The 14,789-nt window shown below is 55.9% G+C and overlaps 1 protein-coding gene across 1 annotated transcript; it reads right to left on the bottom strand.

Annotated features, from left to right (window-relative positions):
• Window positions 1–200: 200 nt before the first annotated feature.
• Window positions 201–13,294, bottom strand: MPDU1 (mannose-P-dolichol utilization defect 1). The gene is made up of 7 exons (XM_061576240.1): window positions 13,176–13,294; window positions 9,314–9,379; window positions 7,662–7,794; window positions 5,832–5,917; window positions 4,638–4,756; window positions 2,464–2,574; window positions 201–1,762 (listed from the first exon to the last, which is right to left on the bottom strand). Exons 1-7 carry the CDS (start codon window positions 13,258–13,260, stop codon window positions 1,628–1,630), a joined length of 735 nt encoding a protein of 244 aa, XP_061432224.1. The 5' UTR covers window positions 13,261–13,294; the 3' UTR covers window positions 201–1,627.
• Window positions 13,295–14,789: the final 1,495 nt, after the last annotated feature.

Raw genomic sequence — 14,789 nt, 5'->3', positions numbered from 1 at the left:
TTAAGACTCCGTCCGCATCTCTCGAGGTCTCACCTGGTTAAAAACAAGTTACATTCGAAACTTCATCTAGCAGTAGACTGATGATGGCTGATGATGATGAAAGTACCGGGCTTGCTTTGTGCCCACTGGCGAAGGGAGTGCGTTCATCGTTGACTGACCCATGAGGACCGCACGCCAAGAACTATTGTCCGGCCCTCCACAAACAATGTCATTTTATTCCACTGAAATTGTGTACATCTGAGCTTCCGTTCACCGCTTCCCTTCCAAGCCGCCGAAGACAATTGCATCCGTTACAGTTACCCCTCTCCCATTCCGAGGCATCTTCAAGCTGCAGGGTGGGTGTCCCGTTCACCGCTGAACCTCGCGACGCGCAAGCGGCCCGGCCTTAATTTTATTCAGAGGTGTACCGCCACTATTTTTAAAGACGTTGTTGGTACCAACCGCAGAGAACCGCAGCGACACGACCGCCGCACTCTACGATGGCTGGCGCCAAGCTGTGCCACACAGGCCTCCCGCGTGGGCTTTCAGGAACCTCGGTACCAATAAAGTTACTTTATTTTAATTTTCCTTCCGGTTCCATTCCGGCTCGTGCACGTCATCGGAACTCAATCGGAAGAAAAAACTGACGACGGACACTTGCGTCATTGAGTGCTCCCCCTGGCCACGTGCAGCGATGTTCTGATCGTGCTTTCTGAATTTTTATTTTCCGATTTCCTCGATCCTGTCCGGAAGGAACTCTAGACGCGGTTTCAAGCGCGACGTCGCCGCGTCTTAATCGCCGTTAGATTTGCTCGCGGGAATTCCCCTTCGACTCGCCCAAGGTGAGCGAGCCGAAGAAAAAAAAATTATAACCGGAACATCGTCAAACGCTTGTTCGCCGCGTGGCAATTTGATTTGCTTGGCCGTGGCCGGTGGTGGGGGATTCTTAATGACACAAATGTGGTCAGATCTTTACGTAGTGGCCTAATCCAGGGTTGTGAAACAGTGGCGAGATGTTATCTCCCTCGCCTGGTATACAGGAGGTCGTTGGGTTCGTTCCCAACTCTGACACCTGTTAGCATGTCTCTCTCTCTCCGTGGTCGCGTGGATTTTCCTCCGGGTCCCCCGGTTTTTCACCCCAGATTAAGAATCAACGCCGTGCGCTTAAGAGCATTCTGTCCGCTAGAAATTCCCACCCGATGGCGATAAGCCACTTCGTGGGGCGATCACCTGCGGCCAGGTCGCTTCCGACAAAGAGCTACACACAGCTCAGTGGGCCTTGTGAAAAATAGTTCATAGTTTAGTTTTAGTTTAGGCATGATTCCTATCACCTCACCTGGACGGAGACTCGCGCCCTCGCTGCCCCCGCCCCCCTATTGCCACAGTGCAAGAGAGCCTCACCCCACCCCCAGCAGATACCGCCGCCTCACACCTCATTACATTCAATACGGATTAATCCTTCAATCACCTGCCAAACAACCCCACCTGCCCCAAAACACGTTTCCCGCACAACACGGTTGAGGGGGAGGGGCTGTGGGGGGAGGGGCTGGGGGGGGGGGCTGTGGAGCAGGGGCTGTGGAGAAGGGGGGGCCCGGCCCATGACGGACGGAGCCCGGACGATCTGCGGCGGGGGGGGGGGGGGGGGCAGCTAGTGCCGCTTCTTGGCGGGGGTCACCGCGCCGTCGGGCCCTGCGTTCCAGTAGTAGAGCAGCTGGGCGGCCAGCGTGCCGTTGCACAGGGAGGCCACGATGTACGTGACCACCAGCAGGCGGTCGCCCGTCTCCTGCACGCACGCAGCAAGCACGCAGCGTGTAACACGTGCGGCGCACGAGCGCAGCGCGCAGGCAACACACGCGCATACAGAGGCAAAGATCCCCTGCGCAGCCTTTCACAGACTGTTGAAGTCCAGCATGGTGCAAGAGGGAGTGGGTGGCCAACACCACGCCCGACCAGCCTTTCATCCTCCAGTGACAATGATTTGCACACCACACGAGGAATTCATTTAAGGCCGAGTCGACGGAAGAGAGGCCCAGAACCGGTTCAGGTCGAACTCAGGTCGACGGGTTCATAGGGCAACACGCTAAACATTTCTCTTGACCGATCCCCCCTATAGCCTGAACAAACTGTTGGGGCAAGTGCTGTTAGCGAGCACCTATGAAGGCCGGCACGGCACACGAGAGGGTGGGTGGCCAACACCACGCCCGGCCACCTTTGTCTCACCCCAGTGGCGATGTTTACACACCGCACCAGGTCCTCATTTGAGGCCGAGTCGACCTCGGAGAGGCCCGGGACCGGTTCGGATAATCGTCGCCAGTGTTGGCAGTGAGCGGGAATCGAACTCGGCACGCAGATAAAACCACGTCGCCGCACCGTGCCACCGACGAGATATTCATCGTGTGCAGGACGGGCATTGCGATCGGTCGGAGGGACGATGAGGCGCTGGTGGTAGCGAGAGAGCGACAGACGACCCACGCGGGCTCGCACCTGCAAGGAGGTGAAGATGCGGGCAAGGGAGCCGCCCAGCAACAGGAACACAGTGATGGCCGACAGCTGCCCTGTGTGGCCGTTCCTGTAGTTGGCGACCACCTGCAGCAGCTGTAGCGATGGCACAACAATCACAACAATCACGACGATCACGACGACGTTGAGCTATCATTTTTGTGGCCAGGTTGCTTCGGAAAAAGAGCTGTACATCTTCTTGGTTCTTTCGGTAAAGTCACGTAGAAGGGAAGTAATAAAATAATTTAAATAAAACATCATAAAATAATTCTCACGAGGTTTCGGCCACAACTCAAGCAGCCGTCCTCAGGTGAAGACCAGGTCTGTCGGAGCTGCTTGCTTTGTGGCCGAAACGTCGTGAGAATTATTTTATTATGTTTTATTTTTATTATTTTATTACTTCCCTTCTACGTGACTTTACCGAAAGAACCAAGAAGATGAATCCCTGCAGTCACGAAAGCGTTAAATCGAAGAGCTGTACAGTTCAGTGGGCCTTACCTGGTGAAGTAAAAAAAGCAAATGGTGAATAGCGGTAGTAAATTATAACAGTAGGAGGGGGTGTGGGGGGAGGCATGTGTGAATGTAGGGTTGGTGGGGGAGGGGGTTGGTGGGGGAGGGGGTAGGTGGGGGAGAGGGTAGGTGGGGGAGGGGGTAGGTGAGGGAGGGGGTAGGTGGGGGAGGGGGTTGGTGGGGGAGGGGGTAGGTGGGGGAGGGGATAGGTGGGGGAGGGGGTAGGTGAGGGAGGGGGTAGGTGAGGGAGGGGGTAGGTGAGGGAGGGGGTAGGTGGGGGAGGGGGTTGGTGGGGGAGGGGGTTGCTGGGGGAGGGGTAGGTGAGGGAGGGGGTAGGTGAGGGAGGGGGTAGGTGGGGGAGGGGGTAGGTGGGGGAGGGGGTAGGTGGGGGAGGGGGTAGGTGGAGGAGGGGGTAGGTGAGGGAGGGGGTAGGTGAGGGAGGGGGTAGGTGGGGGAGGGGGTAGGTGGGGGAGGGGGTAGGTGGGGGAGGGGGTAGGTGGAGGAGGGGGTAGGTGGGGGAGGGGGGTAGGTGAGGGAGGGGGTTGGTGGGGGAGGGGGTTGGTGGGGGAGGGGGTAGGTGGGGGAGAGGGTAGGTGGGGGAGGGGGTAGGTGAGGGAGGGGGTAGGTGGGGGAGGGGGTAGGTGGGGGAGGGGGTTGGTGGGGGAGGGGGTAGGTGGGGGAGGGGATAGGTGGGGGAGGGGGTAGGTGAGGGAGGGGGTAGGTGAGGGAGGGGGTAGGTGGGGGAGGGGGTTGGTGGGGGAGGGGGTTGCTGGGGGAGGGGTAGGTGAGGGAGGGGGTAGGTGAGGGAGGGGGTAGGTGGGGGAGGGGGTAGGTGGGGGAGGGGGTAGGTGGAGGAGGGGGTAGGTAGGGGAGGGGGTTGGTGGGGGAGGGGGTAGGTGGGGGAGGGGGGTAGGTGGAGGAGGGGGTAGGTGGGGGAGGGGTAGGTGGGGGAGGGGGTAGGTGAGGGAGGGGGTAGGTGAGGGAGGGGGTAGGTGGGGGAGGGGGTAGGTGGGGGAGGGGTAGGTGGGGGAGGGGGTAGGTGGGGGAGGGGGGTAGGTGGAGGAGGGGGTAGGTGGGGGAGGGGTAGGTGGGGGAGGGGGTAGGTGGGGGAGGGGGTAGGTGGGGGAGGGGTAGGTGGGGGAGGGGGTAGGTGGTGGAGGGGGTAGGTGGGGGAGAGGGTAGGTGGCGGAGGGGGTAGGTGGGGGAGGGGGTAGGTGGGGGAGGGGTAGGTGGGGGAGGGGGTAGGTGGGGGAGGGGGTAGGTGGGGGAGGGGTAGGTGGGGGAGGGGGTAGGTGGGGGAGGGGGTAGGTGGGGGAGGGGGTAGGTGGGGGAGGGGGTAGGTGGGGGAGGGGGGTAGGTGAAGGAGGGGGTAGGTGGAGGAGGGGGTTGGTGGGGGAGGGGGTAGGTGGGAGAGGGAGTAGGTGGGGAAGGGGGTAGGTGGGGGAGGGGGTAAGTGGGGGAGGGGGTAGGTGGGGGAGAGGGTAGGTGGGAGAGGGGGTAGGTGGGGGAGGGGGTAGGTGGGGGAGGGGGTAGGTGGGGGAGGGGGGTAGGTGGAGGAGGGGGTAGGTGGGGGAGGGGTAGGTGGGGGAGGGTAGGTGGGGGAGGGGGTCGGTGGGGGAGGGGGGGTAGGTGGGAGAGGGGGGCCCTGCCTTGCTGAAGATGATGGCCGGCATGTTGAGCGCCTGCATTAAGGTGACGAAGGACGGCGGCGTCAGCGACGACAGCAGCAGCTGCAGCGCGGCGGCGTACACGGCCACGAACGCCAATCCTGCGGGGTCACGGCGGGGGTCACGGCGGGGAGTCATGGCAGCGGTCATGGTGGGGGGTCACGGTGGAGGGTCACGGTGGGGGGTCACGGTGGGGGGTCACGGTGGGGTCACGGCGGGGGTCACGGCGGGGTCACGGTGGGGGGTCACGGCGGGGAGTCAAACCTGAACTGATTCCCTGTGCAGATGGCAAAAGTTGCCGAATGATCGTAATATTTAATGTCACATTGTTGTCCTCTGTGCAAAGTGCATCTCGAAAAGCCGGGGTATTTGTAACGCGCCGAGCAGTTTTTTGCACGGAAGGATGGGAAAACCACAGACAAAGCGGGGGAAGGCAGCCAGTACCGGCAGCAGGAATTTCCCAAGTTCTGTGATCCTTTAGTGAGACGTTTGGCCAACTCCATCGATGAGTGATTATGAATGTGGTAGAATCCGGAGAAAATCTACGCGTGTGCAGGAGTTAGCACGTCACGTGGTGGAGGGCCGAGCATCCCACAGGAGCAACATCACCCCCACCTACTGCAAAAAAACGTGGCGAGACCCGAATAAAATAAAAATGTCTCGAGACTTAGCGAGGCTTTCCTGCGTAAACAAGCACAGCGACAATGATCATGAAGAAAACATTGGCTGCGAGAACACACGCGTCAAGTTTAAACAATCTGTTGGCAGATTAAATTCGCAGCCGCGAATGTCCACGATTCCATCGTCGCGCCCAGGACCGGACCCGCTAGCGGTGCCCGCGTATCGAGAGTTCAATTTTTAATGCGCAATTTTATTGGGGGACTGCGTGTTGTCTTGGCGTGGTCTGGGACTGCTTTTGCTGTTGCTTTGCTACTTTGCCAAAGCTTAGGAATTGGTGCACTTACGCAATTTGAACTTGCATACTTCATTCTATTTTCCGTATTTATTGCGAGTGACATGCTTACCTGTCCTACGCTTTGCACCCCTACCGTCGCTGCGTTGCTTTGTTTGATGTCGTAGCTTTCTGACGCCGCGTCCCCTACTGGACATAAAGAGCTTCACAGCTCACGGGATTTCCCCAGGATGGATAAAGATCCCCGATACCGATTCACTCACCCCTGCCGGTCCGTCCTCCGTAGTGCTGGATGAGGAATCCGATGGAGACGGTCTGCAGCATGAGGAAGAGCGCCTCCCCCCACGCACTGTCAACGACAACGCGCAGATGACGTCGGCGCCAGGATGCGGCCCAGGAGCCGAGTTGGGAGCGGCCTCGCCCGCTAACGCGCCTCCGATTAGTACGGTTGGCTATGTACGGTGCGAAAGAAGTTCAACGTACGTGCGTACATGATGGCCTAGCTAGCATCACAACATTCCGCAAGAAGCCTACCACACTACACTCAAACTATTAAACTATTTTTATTTTGACCAGGTATCGGCCAATGAGCTATGGAGCTATTTTTCAAAAACGACCTGGCCACAAATGATAGCTCAACGAAGTGGCTTATTCGCGTTGAAATGCACTGCAGCCAACGCACGTTGATTATAAATGTGGAGGGAAAAACCGGAGGACCCGGAGAAAAATCCACGCGACCACGGGGAGAAAATACAGCGTCAGGGTCGAGATCGAACCCACAACCTTCTGTATACCAGGCGAGGTAATTAACATCTCACCACCGTGGTGCCCCCCCCTTCATGATAGCACTTGCGCTATAGTAACGGCGCGAACACCAAAAGGTTTATAAAATAATAATTATAAAACGATTATGTCACGTCTGGAGTGCAACACTGGCTCAACATAGACAGAATGTCAGTCCAGGCCAAAGCTGCTGTCCGGATGCCTGCATGGCATGGCACCACACGCAGCTCAAAGTGGCCACTATGCCAGTCTCAGTGCTCCACCACTACACCTTGGCACGGTGCTTTGCCAAATCGTCGGTATTTATAAAGAACAACAACGCAATATTTCCAGGACATATATGTGCGGCGGGGCCAAGCTCAGCGAGGTGCGGGAGCCAAGCCCAGCGTTGCTCGAGAGCTGGGCGAGAGAGAGAGAGTTGTGGGACCTCTTAAAGCAGGGGTCCCCAACCCCCGGGCCGCGGACCGGTACCGGTCCGTGGCCTGTTAGGAACCGGGCCGCACAGCAGCAGGAGGTGAGAGTGGTGGTGGTGAGTCCGTGCGTGGCCCGCCCATTATTTTATTTACCATTTCCGTCCACGCCTCGTTCCCGCACTGCGCACTTGTTCCAGTTACAGTTTTGGTAAGCCCACAAGCTGCTAACCCCTAGCCAAAAACGTCACTGGAGAGCTTCTTTGAAAAGGGGGAAAGACCCAATGATTAACCCCCCCCCCAACCCCGGTCCGTGAAAAAATTGTCTTCCACAAAACCGGTCCCTGGTGACAAAAATGTTGGTGGACCACTGTCTTAAAGAGTTTCTTAACAGACGGTGCAAATTGAATGCTACACGAATTTGCAGCGGGATGGCCTTCCAGATGGTGGGGGCCGCCACAGAATTGCCCAGGCTCTGGGCAGTGTTTAACGAGGGCCGTCCATGGGACTCGAACCGCAGACCCTCTGGGACAGGCCGCAAAACGCTCTCCCGCTCGGCGATGCGAAAGCAGTCGCAACCGACTGCGGAGATTCTGCACGCGCCGCACGGTTCGCGCAGCGAGGATTTCGATGTCGCGTATTTCGAAGATCTAAACTCTGATAATTGTTTTTTTACCCTTTAATCTGGCAAAAAAACTGACACCTTTTTTTTCTACAAGGAGTCATGTTTGCATTGACCACAATACCTGTGGTCGTAATGCATAAAAAAACACAACTCTGATAATGTATGCACTGTCCTTGAAATTGATTGGTCCAACACCATGTGAGACTGGGCTCTAAGAAAAGCTGTCTCGGGTGCTGTCGCGAGTGCGGTGAGGCAGGAACGCGTGCGACCGCTACCTGAAGGGAAAGCCGTTGGCGATGCTGTAGGCCATGGTGCCCGAGATGGCAAACAGCTCGGTGAGCACCGCCGGGAAGCTGAGCCCGGCCGCGCTACGCGCCCGCGTCACCTTCATGATCTGCGGCAGCTTCACTGCCACCGACGCCCAGCGCGCAGCGCACACACACAACACACCACACGGCAGAGCGCGCACACACATACAGCGCACACATGCACACAGCACGCCGCAAGGCACAGCATGCACACACACACAGCACGCCACACAGCAGAGTGCACACACAGCCCATTAGCACACGACGCACACACAAACAGTACACCATGTGCAGCGCACACACACAGACAGACAGCACAGGACACATGCCACACGGCACAGCGCACACAAAGTGCTTTAGCTCAAAAAGATAAAAACATAGATCTCCCGTGTAGCCTCAACAGTATGTTGGGGCAAGTGTTGTTAGCGAGTAGCACCTATGAAGGCCGGTACGGCACACAAGGGGGTGGGTGGCCAGCACCACACCTGGCCGCCTTTGTTTCCCCAGTGGCGATGTTTTTACACACCGCACCAGGTACTTATTTGAGACGAACTTGGAAAGGCCCAGGACCGGTTCAATGAATCGCCACTGGTGTTGGCCGTGAGCGGGAATCAAACTCGGGGCCGCCGGGTTTGTAGCGCAGCGCGTTGACCGCTGCACTACCGCTCGCCGCAAGGACAGCACACAATAATAAGGAAGACACACGCACACGCCGTACAACACATTTCACACACATCGCCAATGAGCACAGCAAACACATGGCCCATTAGCACAGCACACACACACACCACAAACACCACTTAGTGCATACAAAGTTGTGAGTTCAAATCCTGGTCGGGACCATCAACGCTACACTTTGTGGGAAAACAGGTGGCTGGCCACAAGCCTCCAGAGAGACTGGTCCCAGCCATGAGAATGTGGAGTTTCCACAAGTGACTCAGGGCCACCAATGGAGATGCACGTTTGAGCTGGGATGCTCCAACTCGGTGAAGAGTCCGGGGAAGCCGATTCCAATTAGTGTGCTAAATAAATGATTGATTCTGGACGTCGCCTGATGAGGCTGGTTGCAATCACCGGGGAAAAAATTGTAAAGTTTTGAGTTTACTCTCCAACACACCGGTGTGCTGAACTAGAACCTAATTGGAATGTTTTGCTTACGTGACAAACCATACTAATTGGCCATGTGGGGTGGTGGCCGGTTTAACGACACGTTTACATTTAGGCGATCGAATCCCAAAAAAACCTCAAATTGGATGTTATTTTAATGACAAATCCACCTACTGGATAATAACCATCATCTTTAAATGTGTTCCGTGCGTGAATGCCCCTGCATCTCAAAGTGCCTTCCATCACATCTCATCTCAATCATTCCAAAGCCCGCCTGTAGTTTTTTTTCTTCTCTCCGTTTAGCCTAGGGGACCTCCCCCCCCTGCCCACCCAGCGGAAGCTGTCCCTGTGCGGCAAGTCAGCATTAGTGCTCCAGGAGGGCGCGACCAATTGCCGTACGTGTGAACGCGAACCGAGTCATTTGAAGGGACGACGACCTTCCGGCAAAAAGTCTTGCTTGTTCGACCATACTTGAACCACGCTGGTCGGTGCGGGTATGCGTGTTCGCTCACCCATGACGGAGCCGGCGATGATGCCCATGCCCAGACATTTGCTGATGAGGATCTTGAGGCAGGGCACTGTGGGGACAAAAGGTGCCATTTAAAGAACACTTGCAATCTTTTTTGTTGTTGTCGGCTAACCATCAAACTTTTTTGGCTGGCCACCCGAACAGAGGCGGCGGTCACCTCATCATCGCGTGGCCGCTTTCAGACGTGCTTCTGCGGCCGTCTAGGGCGCTCTTCTGTTCAATATTAGGAAGCCACTGGAGCTATGCACTTTTAAATCATCTGGATTGACAAACTCATTTCTTTAGCATGTATGATGAACTTCTTTCGTACCGTACGTAGACTGCCGCGCTAATCAGAGGTGCGGAAATGTATTTTTTTTTACAACTGATTTTTGTGTTTAGTTTGTTGTCCTTCCCCCTGCACCTCCAATTAGCGCGGTTCCAACATACATACAGCAATAACCGCAACTCTAAAAACTCCCCACATTGTAATTGAGAACTGTGCAGTGGACGGTTGTTGGGTCACATTAATCCGTGGCACCCCCCCCCCCCCAATAACCCATTGGCATCAAATTAAATTAAATCCAGGAAGTGAGGGTGACTGCGTCACCCGACCAAGGCTTTTTTAAAAATAGGTGTCATGACCTCACAGTTCCAACAAATCAGAATTTATAAACAGTACATTACCCATGGCGAATTAATTTAAATGAATTGTGTTCCAATGTATCTGGGGCAACGATTAACATTGTGCGCATTACAATACTCATGAACAGGCTCGCATGTACCATCAAGTCACGACGCCTTATTCAAGAAGCCCAGTCGGGTGACACGGTGATTCTGACTTTCTGGAGCTTGTCCTGTTGATGCTTGGCGCGGTTTCAAGCAAAATTGCCTAACCAAATTGCAACATTTTTTGCGAGTGTACCCATGAAGACAGGCACCCGATTAGAGTGGGTGAGTGGCCAGCACCACCGACCTTTGCCTCCCCCATTGTTGGTGTTTACACACCACACCACGTCCTCATTGAAAGCCAAGTCTACGTGGGGGGAGTCAGTCACTTGCCGTGGGCCGATTCAGATACGTTCGCCGCTGTTATTAGCCGTGAGCGGGAATTAAACTCGGCTCGCGGGGTTCACAGCGCCGTGGATTTTTCTCCCGAGTCGTTCCTCCACATTTTGAATCAACATCACCACGCGTTTTAGAGTATTTGGCTGACATGAATTTCCACACGATGATAAGCCACTTTCGTTGAGCTATCATTTGTGATGGTCAGGTCGCTTCTGAACACATTCCTGCGGAGGGAGCTGGTAGGAACGTTGGGTTGCTCGGTCAATGGCCAGGGTCAACGGCGGCGTGGTGTATTCCGCAAATATGCCCGACTGTGAGGGGGGGCACAAGCCGGCGTGAGTAGGTTAAACGTTGAGTTTTATAAGGGCACCACGGGGCTACCAGCCCCACCCCTCCCAGCCTCCACCCAGCCCCACCCTCCCCACCCAGCCCCTCCCCACCCTGCCCACCTCACCCAGCCCCACCCTCCCCACCCTCCCCTCCCCACCCGGCTGGTGGAACCAGTGGGTTTCCTACCAGTAAAAGAGCTACCTTACCTGGTAAAATAATAAATAACAGTTTAATGGTTATTATTTGCAAGAGTGACCTTGGGTCACAACATTCATTTTTAAATAAAGTGCCGTATCAGCAACGAAGCAAAATAAGTCAGTGCAAAACGAACTGTTCCAATAAAAAACATTATACAAACATAACCGCTGCACCACAACTCCCTCTGGCACGGTCACACCATTCCTGTCAACCCCTTATCAGTGCCCTACCTTATTACACGCCGATTCAGACCTCATAAATCTCAACGTTCATCCTACAAACTCCCATCACAAGGGAAAAACACAAAGACGGCCTGTACCCCCTCTGGACAACCGTATGGGTTGACAGCGATGTGACACACAACATACACACCGACACAGTGACACACAGTGACACACAGTGACACACAGCGACACACTGCGACCGCGTGTCACACCACTAGGTGGCGGCAACGTCACCACGGCTCTTGTGCCAGGCTAGGTGCACCTTGCCAGGTGACGGGACAGACCCAGGTGCTATGGGTTTACGGTAAAGACAAAGGTCCCCCGTGTAGCCTTGTCAGGCTCTCGAGGCAAGTGCTGTCTGTGTTCCGCTCGTGGCACCTAAGAAGGCCGGTGGCCAGCACCACGCCCGGCCGCCTTTGTCTCCCTCATCGCAGCAGGTAATCAGTCGAGGCCGAGTCGACCTAGGGGAGGCCCGGGAACTGTATCAGATTGGTGGCCTTGGGCGGAAATCGAACTTTTGAGTCGCCGGGTTCATAGCGCGTTGCGCTACCCGCTGCACAAAGATCCCCCGTATAGCCTCAACAGACTGCAGGGGCAAGTGCTGTTAGCGAGCACTCACACACAGTGACACACTCAGTGACACACAGTGACACACACAGTGACACACTAGTGACATACACAGTGACACACAGTGACACACACACACAGTGACACACACAGTGACAGTGACACACACAGTGGCACACACACACAACAGTGACAAAGATCAAAGATCCCCCGTATAGCCTCAACAGACTACAGGGGCAAGTTCTGTTAGCGAGCACTCACACACAGTGGCACACACAGTGACACACAGTGACACACACAGTGACACACTAGTGACATACAGTGACACACACAGTGACACACACACACAGTGACACACACAGTAACACACAGTAACACACAGTAACACACACAGTGACACACTAGTGACATACACAGTGACACACACAGTGACACACACACACAGTGACACACACAGTGACACACTAGTGACACACAGTGACACACACAGTGACACACACACACAGTGACACACACAGTAACACACACACAGTGACACACACAGTGACACATACACACAGTGACACACACAGTGACACATACACACAGTGACACACACAGTGGCGCACACACACAACAGTGACAAAGATCAAAGATCCCCCGTATAGCCTCAACAGACTACAGGGGCAAGTGCTGTTAGCGAGCACTCACACACAGTGGCACACTCAGTGACACACAGTGACACACACAGTGACACACACAGTGACACACTAGTGACATACACAGTGACACACAGTGACACACAGTGGCACACTCAGTGACACACACAGTGACACACACAGTAACAGTGACACAGTGGCACACACAGTAACACACACACAGTAACACATACACAGTGACACACACAGTGACAGTGACACACACAGTGACACACACAAAACAGTGACACACACAGTGGCACACACAGTGACACACACAGTAACACAGTGACACAGTGGCACACACAGTAACACAATGACACACACAGTAACACAGTGACACATACAGTAACACAGTGACACACACAGTGACACACTCAGTGACAGTGACACACACAGTGACAGTGACACACACACAGTGACACACTCAGTGACAGTGACACGCACAGTGATACACACAGTAACACAGTGACACACACACAGCGACACACACCCGGTGACACACACAGCGACACACAGTGACACAAAAACCCCCCGTGTAGCCTTAACAGACTGTAGGGGCAAGTGCTGTTAGCGAGCACCTATGAAGGCCAGAACGGTACACGAGGGGGTGGGTGGCCAGCACCACGCCCGACCGCCTTTGTCTCCCCAGTGGCGATGTTTACTACACACCGCACCAGGTACAATACTCATTTGAGGCTGAGTCGACCTAGGGGAGGCCCGGGACCGGTTCAGATAATCGTTAACACACAGCGACACACACACAGCGACACACACACACACAACAGTGACACACACACACCGTCTAGCAGATTCAGGCGCACGAACAGCTGCTCGTGGCATCGTGGCGTGAGCATCGCGGCGCTCAACGTAGCGAGGTTCTCCATGGCGGCCCCACTCTTTCCGCCTCCCTCTAACCCCCACGGCGCATGCGCAAGCCTCTGTCTCGCTCGCACCCGACGCTTGTGTTTTCAATTTGAGTTTGTGAACCAAGGTCCATGGGCACAAAAGGCAGGTGAGGTTTTAAGATGTTTCCCAAGTTCAGAGCTGTCGACCCCTTAGCAGTTGCCCCACCTTGTCACAGACCAATTCAGACCTTATTGGTCATCCCGTGCCCCTTATAAATATCAACGTTCATCCTGCAAAGTCTCATCGCAAGGGAGAAACACTAATAGACACGTTTTACTGGTCGGAACCTCCTGGTTACACCAGCCCACAGGGGATTATTGTGTCCGTCCGTCCGTCGTGCAGCGAGGGGCTGGGTGGGGAGGGAGGGACTGGGTGGGGAGGGGAGGGTGGGGAGGGGCTGGGTGGGGAGGGTGGGGCTGGGTGGGGAGGGTGGGGAGGGTGGGGAGGGGCTGGGTGGGGAGGGTGGGGAGGGGCTGGGTGGGGAGGGTGGGGAGTGGCTGGGTGGAGAGAGGTGGCCTGGGTGGGGGGTGGGAGGGGTGGGGCTGGGTGGGGAGGGTGGGGCTGGGTGGGGAGGGTGGGGAGGGGCTGGGTGGGGAGGGTGGGGCTGGGTGGGGTGGGGAGGGTGGGGTGGTGAGGGACCTGATCACCCCGTTGTGCCCTTATAAAACTCAACGTTTAACCTACTCACGCCGGCTTGTGCCCGCCCTCACAGTCGGGCATATTTGCGGAATACACCACGCCGCCGTTGACCCTGGCCATTGACCGAGCAACCCAACGTTCCTACCAGCTCCCTCCGCAGGAATGTGTTTTTGCCCGTTTTGAAACGGCTGTACGCGCCTATTTGGTGGTCTCCACTCTTACATCTGAAGTACCGGTGAGGATGCCTCACACCGAGGTTGAGGCACACGTGTATTTATTTTACAAGTCGTCACGACAGGACAGCACTAGAGGAGGTATTGGCCCCCTCACCCGTATAACTGGGGATACACCACTAGCTATCCCTGACCTACCCCGAGTCCTCCACTAACGGGCTAGGGGAGGCTGTCTGGCCCGACACTGGTGAGTCGGGCTACGGTACCCGGAATCCCAGAGTGCTGACTCTGGTTCACGGGACCACGCCGCTGGCTCGGTCCTGCGCGGCCCTGAAAAGGGCGGCGTCTCAGGGGAGTCCAGGGCTCTAGCTACCCGGGTCTTCAATCTTCCCTCCTTTGTTCTAATACTGAGCCCCGAGCTCTCTCTGTCATCCCCTTTTATACCCCCTCCAGGATCACAACCCCGGGCAGCCCTTCCCCCAGGCTGCCCGACGCGGACGTCGTTGCGGGCACCCCCCCCCCCCCCGCTTACTCCCGGAGCTCCGCCCACTGTGTTTGTTCGCCGTTTGATCTTATGTACAAACAGCCCCTCCATAACAGCCCTACACATCTATGAACCTGAAAACTCAATTTCCCTGCACAAGAATGCGGGGTAAACCGTATGGGTTGACAGGTGTGCAAGTTGGGTTTTTTTT

The sequence above is a fragment of the Lethenteron reissneri genome, chromosome 60 (assembly GCF_015708825.2).
Source record: "Lethenteron reissneri isolate LAM-NWPU_2019-01 chromosome 60, ASM1570882v1, whole genome shotgun sequence".
NCBI lineage: Eukaryota > Metazoa > Chordata > Hyperoartia > Petromyzontiformes > Petromyzontidae > Lethenteron > Lethenteron reissneri.
The sequence above is the reverse complement of the archived record's forward strand: the minus strand, read 5'-3'. Positions and strand labels throughout refer to the sequence as shown.